Genomic DNA, 22383 nt, shown 5'->3' on the forward strand with positions numbered 1-22383 from the left:
AAGCTTGCGTGCGGACGAAGTCGCGGGCATCGTCAGTAATAAATATTTTGCTGTCGGTGTTATCCATGTGGAAGCTGCTAAAGAGTATAATAGAAGTGAATTCCGTGGAGATCAAACGACAATGGATGTTTTTGTATGCAGGTGAAAGTGAGTTCGATGAACTAAATGAAAGCAGATATATTATGATTTCATAACAAAGGGAACCTGGACATAATTAGGCCGCAAGGCACATCACATGTCAATTATATCAGAATAATTGAATTACGAAAACATTCAATCACCTTGTTACACAATATTTTATGTGGGTACCTAATAAAGAAATTATTATTAGCATATTTTATAAGCAAAGTGGCAAAATACCGATTATAAACCTACCAATAATATCACATTCATCAGCGAGATAAGTAATTGTCAGGACAATTTTTGTATAAAAGAAAATTATTAGAAAACTCTCAAAAAAAAATTTCAAAAAAATTTTTTTTTTTTATTTTTTTTTATTTCACAATTTTTAGTGGCCCCATCGTACTAAAATATGATATGCCTGGTTAAAAACCTACTGTTTTAAAGAATCATTATAAATCGGTTCATATTTGGCGAAGAAATCGCGTAACAAACATACAAAAAGACACACATTCGAATTGAGAACCTCCTCCTTTTTTCAAGTCGGTTAAAAATATGCTATGCCTGGTTAAACCCTACTGTTACAAGCTATTTAATACTGATCGCGAGCAATTTACTCTTATTAATTGAGGAGTTCCGTTCTCCATCTCCGAAGATATTCATCAGATCTTTACCAAATTAAAATGGGACCACCTCGGAAGTATGTCCTACAAAACAAAAAAGAATCATTAAAATCGGTTCATAATTGACGGAGTAATCGCGTAACAAACATACAAAAAAAATACATACAGTCGAATTGATAACCTCCTCCTTTTTTTGAAGTCGGTTAATAAAATGAATTCAACCTGGCCGAAGTCGGCTTCGCACTTTAGGTGCACTTACTAATATAGACAGATGAATGACTCTTTCTATCCATACTAATATATTAAAAAGCCAAGGTGCGCCTCTCTGCATGTCTACTAGCTTTTCAACGGCCCATCCGTTAAAACCGATTTTGACGTTACAGATATAGGTAGCTCGAGGACGAACATAACCAATTTTTTATCCAGAAAATTGAAAGTTACCGAGCGATTTAAAAAAAATGTGGATGAAACCGCGGGCATCATCCAGGGCTCAATCACTACTTATATTATAAATGCGAAAGTGTGCTTGTTTAGTGGTTTGTCCTTCAATCATGCCACAACGGAGCAACGCATTGACTTGATTTTTTGCATGGATATAGTTGAAGACCAGGAGAGTGACATAGGCTACTTTTTATGCTTGTAAATCATAGAGTTTCCATGGGATTTTTAAAAATCTAAATCCACGCGTACGAAATCGCGGGCATCAGCTAGTATAATTATAAAGGTAAGTAATTACCATACTCATGTAGATATCTTATAAAAAACACTACTTTACCGATTATTCTTTAAAATCATTTTAATAGAGAGCTGTACCGTACATAAGGTCTAGAGAAACACTTGCCTTAGCCTTGTCCGTTATTCTGCGGACTGGCCCCTTTTACAGATGACTTACTCGGCTTTGACCCTAAATAAACCGTTCCGTGAGACGCTATTTTCTGAAAACGAGACGCGGAAGATTGCAAGCACAAAGTTTCTTTAAACATATCATACACATACATATTATATATACATACATATTATATAAAATAATTGAAACAAAAGAAATTTCATCGAAAAAGTTAGAATGTTAATATCTTGATGTTGTTTTCTACTGATTATAAATAAGTAATTAAAATAAAATCAAACAAATTTAGTTTTAAATTTAAAAAAAATGCGTTTTAAGTAATTAAATATTATCACTCGCTTAGGTGAAGGAAAACATCGGTGAGGAAACCTGCATGCCTGAGAGTTCTCCATAATGTTCTCAAAAGGTGTGTGAAGTCTGCCAAACCGCACTTGGCCACCGTGGTAGACTAGTCAATTATCCCTTCTCATTCTGAGAGGAGACCCGTGCTCTGTATTAAGCCGGTCATGGGTTGATCATGATGATGATGAATTAAAATAATGTTTTGCAGTAAGTAGCAGGAGGTATACAAACAACATAATATACCCTATACACATATTTTTCTCGTTGTTACGAGATATTATATTATTTGCATTATAATAAATCCATTAACGATTACGCAAGGTAGTAGATTAGGTACGTAATTAATAGTAAATACACGTACGTAATTAATAGTAATGTTTAGTAATGTCAGTACCTATTACTGATAATATGTAATCTACATTACATTTTTACAAAATCTTTTTAACGAATGACCAATGAATCTCAATGTGGTCACGCTGTACATTGATCTATTTTGCCGGCCTTTATCTAAAAAGCCTTTATTAATGATTGCAAAAAATTGTTTTTTAGTTATCCCCAAAAAACGAATTTTTAAAAATGTTACACATAATGCTAGGTATGTAGGTTCAAGGTTATGAATAAGATTTTAGTTTGGTCGTACGCGATTACCTACGTAGGATATATTTACGGTGATATGGTGGATTCATGCGGTAATTATGACCCGTTCTTTTTGTAATGGATCCTCTCGTTGGTAACGAGAATTAGAAAAAAATAATAATATTATGACATACCTAATATTGAACTAAATAAACCACCAGACTCAAAAGGGCTAGAACCCAGAGTCGTAAAACCAGTTAAAAAAAAGCGACAACGTAGCAAAGTTATTTAGAAACATCATTTATGGTAGGTGAAAGGGTAAACTAGTAACTACTTATTCCTTCCTACCATATTTTTGGGCGATAACTCTTAAACTCTTTTAGGGTTCCGTAGTAAACAAGAACCCTTATAGTTTCGCCATGTCCATCCGTCTGTCCGTCCGTCCGTCCTCGGCTAATCTCAGAGACTATTAGTGCTAGAAATCTGTAATTTGGCATGGGTATAAATATTAATCACGCCGACAAAGTGGTGAAATAAAATTGTGATAGTTAAATATTTTTTTAGGGTAGCTCCCTACATGTAAAGTGGGGATGATTTTTTTTTTCTCGTCTACCCCATAGTGTGGGGTATCGTTCATCAGTCTGGTAGAAATTACAAATGATTTACTTAGGTGCCACTCAAACTCGTTTTTGTTCAAGACCTATTAGAAAAAATACACTCGGAGGAAGCGAAATCGACAAGTCTATTTTCACTAGAAATCCAGAATGGCGTGAGTGGTTTGTGGTGAAAGATGATTTTAAAGCTGATTCGTGGTAAGTAAACAGATTATCCGGCCCCCCAGTTCAAAAAAATCCTCGATCCAAAGATAAGTCATACTACGGTACGGTACGGTACTGTACTGTACGGTACTATAGGTATAGTACGCGACAGGTCAAGATGGCAATCGGGGAGGGAACGCCCAGCACGCTCCCCTGTCACGTACTATAGTTACACTCTTTTACTTTCATATCTAGATATATATACTTACCTATATCCGAAACTGTGCGGTACTATAGGTATAGTACGCGACAGGTCATCTTGATCATCAGGCAATCGGGGAGGGAACGCCCAGCACGCTCCCCTATCACGTACTATAGTTACACTCTTTTACTTTTCATATCTAGATATATACTTACCTATATCCGAAACTGTGCGGTACTATAGGTATAGTACGCGACAGGTCATCTTGATCATCAGGCAATCGGGGAGGGAACGCCCAGCACGCTCCCCTGTCACGTACTATAGTTACACTCTTTTACTTTTCATATCTAGATATATACTTACCTATATCCGAAACTGTGCGGTACTATAGGTATAGTACGCGACAGGTCATCTTGATTATCAGGCAATCGGGGAGGGAACGCCCAGCACGCTCCCCTGTCACGTACTATAGTTACACTCTTTTACTTTTCATATCTAGATATATACTTACCTATATCCGAAACTGTGCGGTACTATAGGTATAGTACGCGACAGGTCATCTTGATCATCAGGCAATCGGGGAGGGAACGCCCAGCAACGCTCCCCTGTCACGTACTATAGTTACACTCTTTTACTTTTCATATCTAGATATATACTTACCTATATCCGAAACTGTGCGGTACTATAGGTATAGTACGCGACAGGTCATCTTGATCATCAGGCAATCGGGGAGGGAACGCCCAGCTAACCCAGTGCGGGCGAGCGCCGTTGCCGTGCGGGTGTGCGGGGCGCCCCCCCCGCCTCATGCTCCTATTGCCATCTCGACCTGTCACGTACTATAGTTACACTCTTTTACTTTTCATATCTAGATACCTACTTATATCAGATATATCCGAAATAATGACCATACAGGACATCACGTATAAATAAAATAGTGAAAGTGAAAGAGTTTTAAAGCAACTTTATATAGCTGGCAGCGAGCCACTTGAAGAAAGTTGTTTCAATTTAATACCTACTTAGTCCTTACTTCGGATTAAGTTAATGTTTGAGAATTGAGAAACAAGTTACGATATCTTTCAAATTAAGCTTTCGAACTAAGTTTAAATTTAAATCTAGTGACTCATGAGTGCTGCGCTTCATTCTACCAAAAATATAGGTAGGTACATTTTGTCCCATTTATAAATGGGATAGCTATGGATATGTCTAGCTGACTAAGCTGATCCACCCCGGCTACGCTGTCCCCAACAAACAATTAATAATTTGGTCATATTATTATAATCAAACACTCCTAGATTTTTTTATACTAAGTAATACTATACTTAGCTTATGCCCGCGACTTTATCCGCGTGGACTACACCACCGTGTCGGACAATCTGACAAAGGTTTTATAACTGACTTTATCTCCCATTTTGAACTTTTTATTACCTTTTGCCCTTGAGTGAATAGATTCGTTGAATAAAAATAAATCATTAACTAGATTCCTATGAGGTTTCTTTCATTTCTTTAAGAGGCCAGCGATGGGTGAATTGCCCATACAAACGTAATACCAAAATAACTTATTATTTGAGAATATCTCCACCGTATTATGCGGTTATTTGGGTTCAAATTATATTTACCTATAGGCTCCTATAAATCATCTATAAATATATATATTTTCAAAATACTTTCTAAATGAAATGTAAGTGAATTGAGTTTTGTATATTTTTACGACATAAATTTCAATATGTTTTCTTCCTATTTGTTTTTTCAAGATACGATCAAGAAGAATTTACCTACGGTTGATGAAAAAAATAAAAAAATCTGTGAATAATAAAATAATTACTTACCATCACAACATATTATGACAAGATATTTTTTCTTAGTACCTACCTATACAAAACCCGTATATAAATGGTATTGAATATACAAATTGCAAAAAAGTACAAAATTAGCTCTAGGTATCATATTTTCTGCATGTGTGCTACTGCTAACTTGACTCGACTCTCGAGATAAACAATTGGAATTCAAATTACCGCAGAGTGAGTTACGTAAGCGGCAACCTGAAGGATTTTTGAAGGAAACGAAGATAGGGTTTTACTAAATTTATATTCTTAAATCTTTACATTTTAACTTAACCTAACGTCTGCACTCTGCACCGAGGTTAGATGCAGAGTTTCACATTTGACGACCTAAATCTAATCTAATCTAACCTAACTAAGAGACTGCGTCGAGGTGTGACGACAGGCTGGCCCCCTTCACATCTCTCACTTGGTTTAAATACCTTAATGTTAAAATATAGCTAAATCCCAATTAGTTGCGGAGTCACGTATGGCAATGAGGTAGTTTCTTCGTAAAGCACTGTCACCAGTACTTTACTACCATTACAATCTAGCCTATGAAAGAGGCTAATAAGCAATATTATACTAACCTAAACTTATAAACGTACTTATACCTAAGAATCTGTCTATTGACTTAGCTTAGTTTATAGTTAAGATACCTTATTGGAAGACACTTTGTTCTTGTGTTCTTTAAATTGCACTAGCACTATGCTTTCACTTTTGCACTAGCACTACACTTTCACTATAACTACACTAGCTCAAAAGGCTTAGCACATGTCAAGAAGAAAAAAGAAGAGCTAGAGTTACGGTACAAAAAATTGTACTGGCTCATAGGCAGAAACTCATCACTGTCAACTAAAAATAAGATACTATTATACAAACAAGTCCTAATGCCAGTGTGGACTTATGGTATCCAGTTGTGGGGCTGTACCAGAAAGACCAATTTCCTAATAATTCAGCGATTCCAAAATAAAGTGCTTAGGGGTATCGTCAATGCACCCTGGTACGTCAGGAATGTAGACATTCATCGCGATCTCCAAATGGGCTTCGTGGACACAGCTATTAGCAAACACGCTAAATCCCACGAACGCAGGCTCCATGAACATGTTAACGTCGAGGCTATCCAGCTCCTCGACAACACAGACCTAATACGTAGACTTAAGAGTTTCTTGCTGATGGAGCGCTGGACTTATGACCTAGTTGACTTAGCCTTCAAAGATGGTTTGCTACGTAAGTGATTTGAACTAGGTTATCGTTAGGATATGTAACAAGTGTAATTAATTGTAGTGCAACAGTATTTTGTTTGCCCGAAGTGCAAAACGTGTGTGCGATACCACGGTCACTTTCTTTCCTACAGAGTCAATGAAGCGAGGAGAAAGTGGCGACCTCCACGTCCGTGTTCTCGCAGCGTCTGTAAAAACCGCTGACTCATAACTCATAAGTCTTAACAGTAAACCACGAAAACCACAAACAAGAGCTGTATCTTTATTTTTAGGCATCTATAAATAATAGGTCTTTTATTAATTAATAAAAATTCACACGCTACTTATATTAAATGGCTTATAATTAGGTATTATACATATGTATTTATTATACCTACACAATTCAGTCTTATAGTCAACGAGTAAGTAGGTGTAAGCAATGTAAGTTTTTTTAAAACTTGGTCTTAATAAAATGGGTGTAGTACGCAACAGGTCGAGATGGCAATCGGGGTATGCGCCGGGTGACGTCACCCGCGCACCGGGTTAGCGCGGGGCTGTGCGGGGCAATTGCCATCTCGACCTGTCGCGTACTGTACAAGCAGATGAGAAACTTATTATCACGATTAGTCGCAAGACAGCGGCATCCAAGTAATTAATAAAAAAAATATATTTAAAAAACCCATTTCCAAAACCACCACAAAGTAAAAAAAGTTTTTTGTATATGTTGAAGCCGGCTTCATCAACTAAACTGAAAGAAACTAGTAATCTTCGCATGATGCTCGGCGTTTTGGTTTTGCTAGTTTATTAATTTTAATTTTAGGTTTTGGAAGTTGGTTTTTTATATTTTTTTTAATTTTTTTAGTGTTAGTAGACATTGCTTGGTACCTAAAATATGAATTCACCAGCAAAACTTTTCAAATCCAAACGGCTTAGGAGTTCAGTACATTGCAGCATCAGGATTGAAGAGTTGGATCTTGGAGTGTAATTATATGAAGCCGTTGTTTGATACCTAAAATATTAATTCACCATCAGAAATTGCCGAATCCCCACGGCTTAGGAGTTCAGTACCTTGCAGCCTCAGGATTGAGGAGTTGGGATCCAAAGTCAATGATAAAGTCTATGCTTGGTGCTTTAAATAATGTTGCACCATCCGCAGTTCCTAAATCGCCATTGTTAAAGAGTGCTGTGCCCTGCATCATCAGGATTGAGGAGTCGGGACTTGGAGTCCAATCATGAAGTCGTTGCTTGCTACCTACAATAATACCACAATTAAGGAGTTGGATCCAGAATTGTTTGTTGTTTGTGAACTTCTGCTGTTGAAAAAAATACTTGCAAATCGGTCCAGAAACCTCTAAAAAATCATTACAAAAACGGGCCAAATTGAGAACCACCTCTTTTGGAAGTCGGTTAAATAAGTTTTTTGTTTAGTTGTTTAGCATCTGAATTTCAAATCCTATGAATACCTAACTACTTATAGGAATGAATATAAATACCTAATACCTATGGGTTGTTGTAATATAAATCATCATAATAGAATGATTCGAATTCCCCATTCTTTTAAATTCTGCATTGAATTTTAAAGATGCGGGTGTAATTATTATGTTAAACTGCAGAACCTACAGCCTTTCCACAATCGATATATTAAGTCTCTTTGTTGTATCTACTGTATAAAAAATACGTAAGTAACTTCAAAATATTCTGTTCTATTGACCACAGAAATAAAGACAATATTATAGGAAGGTAATAACTAATAAGAAGCTTGGTCATACATATTAGGTACCTACCTACTATAACTTTTTATAGGCAACAAGCTTATCCCAACGACTTCGTTCGCGTGGACTACACAAATTTTAAACTCCTATTTTACCCCCTTACTGGTTGAATTTTCAAAAATCCTTTCTTCAAGCGGATGCTTTCGTCATAATAGCTATCTTGCATGCCAAATTTCAGTCCAATCCGTCAAGTAGTTTGATCTGTGCGTTGTTAGATCAGTCAGTCAGACACCTTATCCTTTTATATATTTAGATTACGTCGACATAAAACAAACACAAAAAACGCGACACTATCATGTAGTTAGGTAGGTATATAGTATAAGGTGTACACCTTGATGTAATGGCAAACATGCCGACAGTGCAAGGACAACTCATATTTATTTCCTAACATAAAAAATATTGTTGGATTTATTCACACGCTACAATCTGTACTTCTATACTCTAATAGTAGCTTACTAGGCATGTAATTGCTTTCAATTTCCCACAACAATTCCACAGATGTTTATAAAGAAGCATTCATAATTATTATATTTTTAACATACTTAGTCTTTCTTCTTAGAAAACAATACCTATTAATCAATATGTAGGTATTATGTGGGTAAATCATAGGGGATTAATCTGTCCTCATAAACAAACGGTGTTATGTAACAATGTACAGGTACTCCACTATTTATTAAACCTACTAGATAAGTAATATAATTTATGTAAGCAGTAGGCCAACATCATTCTTTGGCCTACTTTCACTGGGATTTGTGTTCATCCAAGAATTCAATTAATATAATACAGTTTACTAGAAATACAAATTTTACGAGACATTTATTGCGTGTGTTATATATAGAAGGAACTTTATGAGATACTTCATTACGGATAATAATTTATTATGTCGTCCTTACGTCAAGGTATTTTATTACATAAAATACGTTAAAGTAAATTCTTGAAGTGAAAGACCAACGTCACCTCATACCATGACGCGATGTTATGAACATCAAGTTTCGTGGTTGTTATTGTATTTTATAGCTTTCTTTTGATACCTATCTAAAAAGTTAGGTAATAATATGGGCTTTCTATTCCGTTCATAGCTCTAGGTTCACATGAGGCTAGATTTCGAAACATTGGAACAGCTTCGGAAATTGTTTGGTGTTTTTTCTATGTGTAGAGGGTAGAGGGCAAAACAGTATTGCGCCATCCCAAGGAGTTTTGAGCTACAGCCTACACCCTTGACCTCGTGTCATATCACTCCCATCCTCGCAATCTCTACCAGAACCATACGCCGCAAAGTTTGATTCTCCTGCCTGAGGGTTCCCTGCGTAGATTGAACTCATATTAATTCTATAATTTGCAGCCTTTGGCGGTCTAGTAGCGATTCCTAGTACTTAGCATCTTGTACCGTAGCAAAAGATCAATTTTATACAGATCTTCTCAGGCCAGTGGATCTAGAATGCAACAGTTAACGAAAACTTGGCTTTGGTGTGGATGGCATTCGTGACATTCCACATCTCGCACCCAACATGTCAAACGGACTTAATGTTGCTTCGAGTAAATTTGTAATTTCCGAGAGCGGAGCTGTGCAAAAGCTGCCTTAGCTTTGGCGGTCTGTGAGGCAATGTTCTCCGCGCTCCCTCCCTGTATAGCTAACTTGGCGCTCCCAAGGTAGAATATGTATAGTGGCTCTACATACTTCTGTGCCGGTGTGGATAGTAGAAGGGTTCTTGTTACCAATTTGCATCTCTGTCTTTTAAATGTTTTTTAAGTAACTCTGCATCTGAATTTATGGTTCTTTTACATTCATCTAATAAGAAAGTACTTACAACTACAGAGATCAGAGCCTACAACAAACTAACTGCTGTTTTACATGTCATGAAAATAATCACGATTAATTAAACGTTCAAGCAGTTTTTAGTAGTAAAACTCAAAAATATTCTTTCTTGTTGCAGATTATCTTCTCCCGCCGTTTCCAGTTATGATTTTAAGAATACCATGGCTTCTACTACCAATAGCCTGTTTTATTCCTACGATATCAGGTTTGTTATTATAACTAGATGTACTTAGATACGCATCGATTTTATTGTTTCTTATTATTTGTCATCTTTTGTTAAATTAATGAAATAGTTAATAGCTTCATCTCTCGACATCACTAGAAATACGTTTAAATGATTGTTTATTTTTAGGTAATCCTTTATTTTTACAACAATCTGGAAGAAACATAAAACCGGTCATTCGATGGAGACCACCAATGGATACTTGGAATTGGACGGAAACACCTAGAAATGATGAACCATTCTTTATTCCTTCTAATTTTACTCACAAGCTACCTCCGTCCGCTAACGAAACAGAACTTATTGCTCACATGACGGCACTGAGAAGAAATTATTCAAGACTTTTGTGGGATAGTGACAAAAGTTCAAATTTACCTCTCTTTGTGGACAAAGCCTTAAAATTATTAAATTTAAAACAAGTTTACTATGAAGTGGAACATTCTGTAATGTCCAAGGTATCGTGTACAGCATGTAAAGCAGGAGCCGGTCTACTGCAGCATTACATGAGACTCGGAAAGAGTAAAGAGGAAATTAATAAGATGATATATCAATTTTGCGTTTCTCTAAATATTCAGTCTGCAAGAGTCTGTGAAGGCATTACGAGGCTTTTCGGGGTAAGGATTGTCGATGTTGAAAATTTCAAACTATTTACAATAAAATTCTATTTATAAATATTAGGTAAATAGTTTCAAATACTTGGGTATATTCGATATTAATATTAATTGAACGTGTATTTTATTTTAGAGTGAAGTTGTATACGTATTAAAACGTATCACCATAGGCCCCAATGAAATATGCAGTTTTGTCATTGGAGATGCCTGTGGCGATGTTTATAACCCATATCACGAGTGGGAAGTGGCTTTCCCCCCAGTTCCGAAACCACAAGTGCAAAACTTAGATGCGCCTATTGAAAAAGCTCCAACGTTTAAAGTCCTCCAAATATCAGACACACACTTCGATCCCTATTATGCTGAAGGTAAGTTGTTCTATCCAAAGATTTTATAAGCTCATAATAATTAAGTTGTTGATGTTATCAAAATATACCCTAAAGAATTATTATAAGTGTTATTCTATTATTGTTGTACCTACCTATATTCTTTTTCTTTTACAAGGTCTTCCACTACCTACCAAGGGTGAAGGATCACTGTTAGAGATCCTCCCTGTCCATTGTGACGTGCTTTTTGTCCATTTTTTAACATTTCCTCTTTACTTTTATAAATTATTGGTAAAAATAAAAAAAAAGAATAAGAAAATAAGAAACGTTGATTTTAAGTAAGTACAAGAAATAAAATATAAAAAGGTGCACTTTTAAAATATACATAACTAGTATGCAAATGAATAAATGACTATAGTCAAAAGTCAAAGCCATTTATTCAGAACTAGCTGCCCTGGCGAACTTCGTTCCGTCTAACAGTCGATTAAATTTTTTTAAATGTTTCTCTCCGTAAGAACCATCCTCGTACTTCAAGCAATATTATAAAAAAAGAATTAGCGAAATCAGTTCAGCGGTTCTCGAGATTTGCGATGAGCAACACATTTAGTGATTCATTTTTATATTATAGAGATAGACTACTTACCCATTGTACACTTTTGGATTATCAATTAACTATTGTTGAATATGTAAGATTGTAAATAAGCAATGGATAATTAATTACGTAAACTTAAAACTAAAGCTACGAGATTCCAAACGCGCCCTGACCTGAGAAGAAGTACTTACCTACTGGTAGGACTTGTGTTAAGAAATCAAACAAGGAAATAATAACTTAAAAACAAATGTAGTTAAAAAAACGAGTTATATGCATATTGAAAGGAGTGCATTTATTATCACAGGTGCTAACGCGGAATGTAACGAGCCTCTTTGTTGTCGCGCGTCTAACGGCCCAGCTTTGACCCCGGGCGGCGGCGCTGGTCGGTGGGGTGACTACCGCAAGTGTGACACACCAAAACGCACTATCGACCACATGTTGAAACACATAGCAGACACACACACTGTTTGTATTATTACTCTATTTACTTTATTTCTCTATTTATTGCGCTTACAGTACCCGGCAGGAAATATTGTACGACTTTAGAACGAGATAGTGGTTTCATAGAGCATTGTCCCCGTCGTTGAGACCGCCAAATCATCACATATGTACGAATGACAAAGACAACGCTCTACAAAACCGAAACTCCTTTCTAAAGGTCGATGTACAATATTTTCTGCCGGCTACTGTACCTTACCTCATCATCAACCCATGGTTAACCCCCTACTGAGTACGGGTTTCCTCTCGGAATGAGAAGGATTCAGGCCATCCACCACGCTAGCCAAGTTGCAGATTTGCAGACTTCACACATTTTTAGAAAACTCTCAGGCAAGAAGGTTTCCTCAAGATATTTTCCTTCATCGTGAAAGCAAGTGAATTGCTTGAAAAACACAATTAACTTCAAACAGCTAGAGGTGCGTACCCGGGATCGAAGCCCCGGCCTCACAAATAGGACGCTGACGCGGACAGCTTAACCACTAAGGTATCACCGCTTTTCCCTACCTACTCAAACTCAAAACATCGTGCGATTGATTCTGGACATCTTGTAGAATACTTAGTTAATTTTCATGATTTGACGTTTCAGGATATAGACTATATTTTATGGACCGGGGATCTACCACCGCATGACGTATGGAACCAAACAAAGGAAGAAAATCTTAAGGTCCTTCAAGAAACTGTTGCTCAAATGTCCGACATGTTTCCCGGAGTTCCGATCTTCCCCGCTCTTGGCAACCACGAATCTTCGCCAGTAAATAGGTAAATGAATCCGGAATGATAAAATTTCTGTATCATCATCATTGTCAACCGATAGACGTCTGTGTCAGTGACGTTGTAGGGATTTGCACACGTCACGGTCTTGCGCCGAGTCCAGCGGCTCCCTGCGATTTCCTTGATGTCGTCTGTCCACCTAGCGGGGGGTCGCCATTCTAACACCTTGGGACTCCAACGCAAAATATTCGCTTATGATAACGATAAATTATTGATCATAATAGTTCTAATAATGGAAAGTGTGCTAATGAATGGTAAATAAGATAGATCTCTGCTGCAGCTAAAAAAGTCCCTAATAAATCTTCTAATAGAGCAGTTGAAATAATATCGGCTAAAAGAGTAAAAAAAATTAGAACCACACTATTTGGGATTCCGTACCCGCTGTCCGTCCTCTTTCTAGCAGGTATGTCATGAACCCACCACCTCCGATGGCCACACCAACTCACGGTTATATGGGCCGAAACGCGGGAGGGCACCCGTTCGGTACAATGCTCTTGGTGTGTTTCCCGAGGCGCCTTCTTGACTCTCTACAAATTATTTTCTAGCTAATTCCTTGTCCCTATGACGTGTCCTCTCCCATTTCTGGGGCAGACGTCACAGTTATTGGGCTGTATCTCATCTCATGACCCGTAACAGGTAGGGAAATGAAATTTTCACAGAGTGTATATTTCTGTTGCCGCTATGACAACAAATAATAAAAAATGCATAAAGGCCGCCATGCAAATTAAAAAGTATATACCTACGTAGAGCAGAGTCTCTGTGGTTGAGACCAGCAAAACGTCACATAAGTATGAGTGACATGGACAACGCTCTACAAAGCCGAAATCTCATTCTAAAGGTCGATGTACAACATTTCTTGCCGGCTACTGTAGTGTTATATCTTGTACGATGGCCCTACGCGTGCGATTCCGACTCGTACTTGCCCGGTTTTGATGTTTATGTTTTACATTTTCTAGCTTTCCACCGCCATATATCTCTTCGCCAGAGTCCAACATCGCCTGGTTGTACAATGAGCTGGACGCTCAGTGGCGAAGATGGCTGCCAGCTGGAGTATCGCACACAGTACGTCGTGGAGCATTCTATTCCGTCCTTGTTCGGCCTGGTTTCCGGATTATATCAGTCAATATGAATTATTGCAATAATAAAAACTGGTAATATCATCATCATATTCATTAAGTATTATTATATTCCGTTTTGCCATAATACGAACGTGAAGGCCCTATTCCCAAAAGTCCTAGTTCCATTTTCTCAAAAGATGTTTTTGAGCCATTACGCACTGCAGTCGACAGTGTTTCCTTAACCGGGACGCAAGCTATCACTGTATCAAATTTCATCATAATCGGTTGAACGGACGGGCCGTGAAAGGCTAGCAGACAGACAGACACACTTTCGCATTTATAATATTAGTATGGATAAACTATGAATTCATATCGTCTTTCAGGTGGCTCTTACTAAACAGTACGGATCCAGCAACAGAACTGCAATGGCTGATATACGAATTGCAATCTGCCGAATTTAGTGGTGAAAAAGTTCATATAATCGGACACATTCCTCCTGGACATTCAGACTGTCTTAAAGTATGGAGTAGGAACTACTACGCTATAATCAATCGTTACGAATCCACTATAACCGCCCAGTTCTTCGGACACACTCATTTCGATGAATTCGAAGTGTTTTACGATCCAAATGATTTAGGTTTGTATGAATATTTAATTATTTTTTGCAATGAGCTTTTTCATCGTTATGCTTCTGTATTATTATCTACTAGCTGACACCCGCGACTTCGTCCGCGTGGATGTAGGTTTTTAAAAATCCCGTGGGAACTCTGATTTTCCGGGATAAAAAGTAGCCTATGTCCTTCCCCTGGATGCAAGTTATCGCTGTACCAAATTTCGTCAAAATCGGTTGAACGGATGGGCCGTGAAAGGCTAGCAGACAGACAGATAGACAGACAGACAGACGGACAGACAGACAGACACACTTTCGCATTTATAGTATTAGTATGGATTAAGTATTTGACGTCTTCCCTGCCTCAGTGGTGAGCTATAAGTGGGAGGATCCGGGTTCGATTCGCGGCAGGGGCAATTTGGGAACTTATAATTACTTTCTAACTGTCTATGGTCTGGTCTGGTGGGAGGCTACGGCCATGGCTAGTTACCACCCTACCGGCAAAGTCGTGCCGCCAAGCGATTTAGCGTTCCGGTACGATGCTGTATAGAAACTGGTAAGGGGTATGGATTTAATAAAACTGCCATACCCATTTCAAGTTAACCCGCTTTCATCTTAGAATGCATCATGGCTTACCACCAGGTGAGATTGCAGTCAAGGGCTAACTTGTAAAATTAAAAAAAGGTAAGTCTTATTTAGATGATGATGTTTCCTAAAAAGATAATGGCTTCAGGCTTATTAAATGAGTACAAAGAAAAATCTACTTAATTTAGTATAGGTGCTTGGATATAATAATTGTTGTTAGATGCCTACCTTACCTTTAGATAGATAGATAGATAGAAATACTTTATTGCACACAAAAAAAATTACATAACATGACAAAACAAAGAAACTAAAACTAAAGAATAATTGTATGCAAAGGCGGCCTTATTGCTCACAGCAATCTCTACCAGGCAACCCTTGGTGAAAGGAGAAACTACATGTGTTGGATAGTACTTACTTTAGCTATAGCTTCCGCGCGGCCAGGCTGATTATTGCATCCTTTGACGGTCATCGCTGTAGCCTGTAGGATAGTATCAATCTTCTGAAATCTTTCATTAGCATTGCATTAAGCATCACCCATATCTGCCAAAATAAAAAAGATCACAGTATTATTAATTTCATGCAATTCATTTTTCCAGGAAGAGCTACGAGTATTGCTTATGTGGGTCCGTCAGTAACACCTTATTATGATTTAAACCTAGGATATCGAATATATTATGTCGATGGAGATCATGATTCAACGACTCGAGTAAGTCAGCAATATACTAAGTACTTAATTAATTTTAAACTGAACAGCTTACCTTAGGCCTAGCACCAAAGTTATGATAATCACATTGACAGTGTTGCTCTTGCAAAAGTGCCAAAACTGTGAGTTTTGTAGTTGATAGCGGGTAGAGTTACAAGCAGTTTTGGTGCTATGACAACTGGCCACCTTCCCATAGGATTTCTTTGATTAATATATCGTTATTAACAACGCCATTTCATGAAAAGATTTTAAAATTGTTATATAACAATTTTCTAATTACATAATACATATACCTACCTAATATACATAGGAATGTAGCCCGTACCACGATTAATATTATGAGGATTTTAAATTATCAATATATTAACCCAGTTATGGATCGTGGTTACAACGGACATCGTAGTACAGTACGCGGCAGAAAGTTATGTAGGTACATCGACCTTTAGAAGGAGATAGCAGATTTGTAGAGCATTATGTCTCTGTCGTTGAGCCCGACAAAACGTCATATAGGTATGAGTGATAGAGACAACGCTCTACAAAGCCGAAATGTCATTCTAAAGGCCGATGTAGGTACATTACTTTCTGTTCCTACGTATTCCCGCTATTTATTTATTAAGTAGGTATCTTAAATCACTAATTTTATTTTTTTAACAGCTAGTCGTCGATCATGAAACATGGATTATGAACTTGAAGGAAGCGAATCTATTTGGTTATCCGATATGGTATAAGCTCTACTCAGCGCGGTCCGCGTATATGATGCCATCGCTTCGCCCGCAAGACTGGAATGAATTTATAGACAACATGACTACTAAGGAGGACGTCTTCAACTTATATCACAAGTAATAAAATAAAATAAAAATAAAATAGCCCTTTATTAAATTACATTTTTTTACAATTTATTGCATGCAACATTCTTATCGATTTATAATATTATATTTTAGACAATCATAATTATTATTAGTATGAAAAGTCCTTCGAATGTCACAACTATTATTTAGGTATTTATTTATTCTTATATACACATCACAAGTAGGTAATGTTTATTATTCAGCACATTTCGTCAGAGTAGCAGGAATTAGTGTAGCATTGATCAGACTCTAAAGGTACCTATAGTCTGCTACAGATCTAGATGACAATCGGGGTATGAGCACCAGCACGTCAACCGCACTCGTCCGCACCGGGTTAGCGCGGGGGCTGTGCGGATGTGCGGGGCGTTCCCTCCTCGATTGCCATTTTGACCTGTCGGCTGTCGCGTACTATACTCACTCTTGTAGAGTTCGATCATTACACGAAATAGAAGTTCTATCTTAAAATTTTAATAGAATTCAAACTGGGTATGTCAGTGTCATGAGCAGCCATGATTTGATCATCGGGGTCGTCGAGGACGTGCTTAGGGCGTCTTTTATAGGAGGAGTAGTTACGATAGGGGGTTAGAAGAGGAGCCTGCCTGAACTTAGTACTAGAAGGTTAGGGTAATTGCTTGCTTTCTCAAAATAGTTTTTGGAAAAAGTGTTTAAAGTGATAGACTATTGTCAGGAGTTGGATGCTTCTGTGGGTAAAACCAGTCGTGTTTATGATTCAGACATTACTGGAAAAATAGTCCCCGTCGTGGCACATGCGACGGCGAGTGTCGCAAGCGGCTGATCTGCGACGCGCGCTCGGGGCGCTCGCACGACCGGCGCGCGCTGTGCGTGCACATCGAGGCGCGCATCGACGGCGCCGCGCCCGCGCCGCAGTCGTGGCGCGCCTGGCTCTACAATGGCCTGTCTGTCTCGTGAGTTGTACATCATGCGCGCTCACCACATATTCTGCTTGCTTCCTTACTGCCACCGCTTTCACTATCCATTACTTGTACCTAGTTGGCAAAATGGCAGACTAGTGACTATTGTGCGCGGAGGGCAAAAATTGATCACTGAAAAACTGTATCGCATCACTATTACAAGGGCGAAAAACCATAGAAAGACGACGGACTTTTGTACAGTACGCGGCAGAAAATAATGTAGATCGACCTTTAGAATGAGATTTCGGCATTGTAGAGCGTTGTCTCTGTCACTCATACGGTCTATGTGACGTTTTGTTAGTCTCGACGACAGAGACAATGCTCTACAAAACCGCTCTCTCTTCCTAAAGGTCGATGTACATTATTTTCTGCCGCGTACTGTACTCCGCAGGCAATAGTCCTTCATCTGCACATGCCCTAAGATTGGCCCCTGCTCCATGGCGCCACGGGTGAGTTATCGATCTCTTTCGTGGTACCTAGTACCTACAAAGCGAGAGGCGGGGCCGGGGGTGCCTGTGCATTAGTTCCTCAGTCAACGTTTTGTTTTCCGCGCAATAGGAAAGGTCACTACTATTACTAGTACTTTCCTTGGTATTCTTTTAGTTTTACACCTAAAAAATACCTCTTAAGAGGAGTCTCCTTCGAGCGCGCCCCATCCAAACGAAGCTTGATTATTATTTGAATACTAGCTGATGCCCGCGAATTCGTCCGCGTGGAATTAGGTTTTTCAAAAATCCCGCGGGAACTCTGATTTTCCGGGATGAAAAGTAGCCTATGTCACTCTCCAGGTCTTTAGCTATACCCATGCAAAAATCACGTAAACCCGTTGCACCGTTGCGACGTGACTGAAGGACAAACCAACAAACAAACACACTTTCGCATTTATAATAAGGGTAGGTTAACCAACCAACTGATTAACCCACAAACTCAATGAACTATTCATTACCCGTAGTACAAGATTTTACGTCTCACCAAACCAAACCAAATTCGAGAGTCGAAATACTTCCGCGTTACAGTAAAATGGACCTAAACAGCATTGAATTGAAGTCAAATATTCAATGCCACTGATTTTAATTTCGCAATGTTTCCGCTTGGAGCGCTGGCTATAGAAGTGTAGACAAACTTGAGCTTTAGAACAAGGCATTTAAGATCCAGTTTACTGTAACGCGGAAATATTTCGACTCTCGAATTTGGTTTGGTTTGGTGAGACGTAAAATCTTGTACTACGGGTACATATATCTATTGTTTGCCAGATTTACGTAAAATGATGTAGTTTTAAATAAGAATCAAATTTAGTTGGTATGGAGCGCGCTCCGAAGACACTTTTCTTAAGCGCCAGCACAGAAGACGGGCGGAGTGGCGCGGGCGGAAAGATATTCTGTCTCCGCCGTTCCAGAGAGGCTTTAGAGACCTGCTTAGTCTATGCTAATGTTGACCTATAAGGTCACCCTGTTAGAATTCTAGGGGATTGAATTATTCTATGATTAAATTTGATGTAAATAGTTGTAAAGTAAAAAATAAAAGGTAGGTAGGTACTTATATAGAAATCCATCTACATTTTCATACCTTCATAATAAAGCATGTTGCTTACTAAATAAACGTAGTTATAAGTATGTAGGTACACCGTACAGCACGCGGCAGAAAGTAATGTACATCGGCCTGTAGAATGACATTTCGGCTTTGTAGAGCGTTGTCTCTGTCACTCATACCTATCGTTTTGTCGGTCTTGGTCTAAAGTCTAAACGACAGAGACAATGCTCTACAAATCTGCTACCTACATCCTTCTAAAGGTCGATGTTACATTATTTTCTGCCGGATACTGTAGAAGCAGGTAGGTACTGTGGTGGAAGTAAAGCCTAAACTAAACACGTGTACGTTTACGAATGTTTGTAATAAGTACCTAATAAAAATAAACTGTCAATTTACAATATATAATAAATTTCAATTTTGTAGGCTGTGCGTTATCGATAATCATAACAATCAATTTGACCGACCGAATCGAACCGACCTTATAGACGTGTCGAATCTTTTTAATCTATTTAAATAAAATAGTGTTTACTTACGATTTGCGTCGCAATAGTATGATCTTATTTTGAGAATTGGCATACCATTTTATAGTGCCTATACTAGCTTATGACCGTGACTTCTTCGGTCTTCCCCGTGGACTAAACAAATATCAATCCCCTGTTTGACCCCTTTGGAATTATTTTCAAAAATCCTTGCTTAAAGAATGTCTGCGTCATAATAGCTATCTGCATGCCCAATTTCAGCTTGATCCGTCCAGTAGTTTGAGCTGTACGCTGATAGATCAGTCAGTCAGTCAGCATTTCCTTTTATATATACATTTATATAAAATTACCTATGCGAATAAGTGTGTACGATTGGGGTATCTATCTAGGTTGTAAATCTTACAAACAAAGAAACTCGATAGTTAGTACTATTATAATTTCAACCCCTAATGCGGATTCGCTTGATATATTATTATAGTTATTGCACTTAAACCTAAGTAAACCAAGGATTTAGTACCTCAATAATATCTAAAAATACTGTTAGTGTAGAGTAGCCAACTTACCATAACACTTGCTAATGCTAAGTAATTAATCCTATTTTTGTATTATATCTCACAGACCTAGTGTACAGCAAGTATAAGTGGTGGTGGAAATCTTTTAGGTGCTGCACGGAAAAAGGTTGGTGAAAAGATTTTCTGTACATAATTTAGTATAGATACCATCACGAGCGAGTGTAAAGAGGTTCCGAGACGGTCAAGCGACTTGACGTCAAGCACGTAGATTTTTCGTAAGTCTTAGGCTGGGATCTACAGAAAATACTTTGACTTTGCTTTGACTTAAAATACTCATTTTGACTTCAGACTTAATAATATAATATAATAAAAGGAGACAGCGTTATATCGCTGGCATAAATCTATCTCGTTTTAACTGAAACTCAAGTCTGAGAAGGCTTTATCGTCTATCTATAGTCTATACCTATCTCAGCCTTGAATTCTGTCTTGGTAGATAACCTACAAAAAAAAAACATACAGTCGAATTAAGAACCTCCCCCTTTTTTTGAAGTCGGTTAAAAAGTTCGAGCCCATGGTCCTTTGTTCTTAGGATTGTACCTATACAGTTTCTTAGATAATTTATTTTCATTTCAGAGTGTCGATGTTAATGCAAATACCACAAGTGGCTTACCAGATACCAAAGTATGTAATGGGCCTCGGCTGAGTGCTGAGTCCGAAACTTGGACACGATCTAAGTCAAAAATACTCTGCACCACCGGACTTTTCTACCAGAACAAAAATAATTACTTAGGTAGTTATTTATTTTTAGTAAAATAAAGCATACAAATAGCCTATCAGAGATACAACCTTTAAATGCGGATTCACACTTGCCCACGCGCTCGAACTGTGCACACAACGCGCATCATAAGAAACATGATATTACGCGTAGGTACAATTAAAGAAAGGACTCGCCATATTTGCTGTGTCAACTGTCATGTCAAAGTACGGTCCACCACCGTTTCTACCACCGCGTACCGCAAGACACCGGGCGAGTTTCCACCCCTATGTCGTCAACATTCCATCTTCGCGTACGAAACGCTTTGCGTCGTCATTCCTTATACCTACGCATTACTAGGGTCTGGAATACTCTTCCTAGATTTCCTTCCAGTGTTTCCTGTCAATTATAATCCGGGTATCTTTAAAATAAGAGTGAATAGGCACCTTCTAGGCAAACGCGTCCCATCTTAGGCCACATCATCACTTCCCATCAGGTGTGATCGTGGTCAAGCGTGCGCCTATAATGATTTTTAAAAAAAACCGGTCAAGTGCGAGTCAGACTCACGCAATGAGGGTTCCGTACTACAGTCGTATTTTTTCGACATTTGCACGAACGATAATTCAAAAACTATGATGCATAAAAATAAATAAAAATCTGTTTTAGAATGTACAGGTGAAGACCTTTCATATGATACCCCACTTGATATAGTCACTCACTTGAAAAGTTGAAAATACTAATTATTAGTTCATGACCACAAATTATTTTTTTTTTGGGTGATCTAGATTTTACCCCAAAAGTCAGCTATAAGATCTACCTACCTGCCAAATTTCATGATTCTAGGTCAACGGAAAGTACCCTGTAGGTTTCTTGACAGACAGACAACAAAGTGATCCTATAGGTAAGGGTTCCGTTTTTCCTTTTGAGGTACGGAACCCTAAAAAACGATAAACAGTATCTACTTGTGACATGACAGTTGACATATAGAGCAAATATGGCGAGTCCTTTCTAAGACGCGTAATATTATATGCGTTCCCGACATGCACGTACGCACAGAGACAGTGACTCGTCCATAGATGTTCGATGCGTGTGCGCAAGTGTGGATCCACATTTAAATACTGTATTAAAAAAAACATATCTTTATATTTTAATAACCGTTTATGTGGCCTTACTGTTTGTAAATTGACGTCAAAAGTCTATCAAGTGTAAGTTTGTAAATATTCTTTGTAAATTATGTAATTAAAACTTTAGATTTTTATGTTTGTTTTATTTAAAAGTCGTAAAT

General features: G+C 38.0%; 1 protein-coding gene across 5 annotated transcripts in view; it reads left to right on the top strand.

The window, feature by feature from the left end:
- LOC117987698 (sphingomyelin phosphodiesterase) overlaps positions 1 to 22354 on the top strand; it is a 40003-nt gene extending 17649 nt beyond the window's left edge. For 2 of the 5 annotated variants that reach the window (XM_069503920.1, XM_034974738.2), the window contains exons 2-12: positions 10191 to 10277; positions 10425 to 10906; positions 11037 to 11268; positions 12123 to 12283; positions 12903 to 13075; positions 14044 to 14238; positions 14529 to 14782; positions 15937 to 16046; positions 16698 to 16882; positions 17626 to 17817; positions 20978 to 22354. In XM_069503920.1, the coding sequence (XP_069360021.1) occupies positions 10217 to 10277; positions 10425 to 10906; positions 11037 to 11268; positions 12123 to 12283; positions 12903 to 13075; positions 14044 to 14238; positions 14529 to 14782; positions 15937 to 16046; positions 16698 to 16882; positions 17626 to 17817; positions 20978 to 21047 (2115 nt within the window). In that variant the 5' untranslated portion in view covers positions 10191 to 10216 and the 3' untranslated portion in view covers positions 21048 to 22354. Of the gene's footprint in view, positions 1 to 10190; positions 10278 to 10424; positions 10907 to 11036; positions 11269 to 12122; positions 12284 to 12902; positions 13076 to 14043; positions 14239 to 14528; positions 14783 to 15936; positions 16047 to 16697; positions 16883 to 17625; positions 17818 to 20450; positions 20511 to 20977 lie in introns of all 5 variants that reach the window. The other 3 variants (XM_069503927.1, XM_069503933.1, XM_069503922.1) reach the window with 3 other exon arrangements.
- The last annotated feature ends 29 nt before the right edge of the window (positions 22355 to 22383 follow it).

Source organism: Maniola hyperantus, chromosome 2, assembly GCF_902806685.2.
Source record: "Maniola hyperantus chromosome 2, iAphHyp1.2, whole genome shotgun sequence".
NCBI classification, from domain to species: Eukaryota; Metazoa; Arthropoda; class Insecta; order Lepidoptera; family Nymphalidae; genus Maniola; species Maniola hyperantus.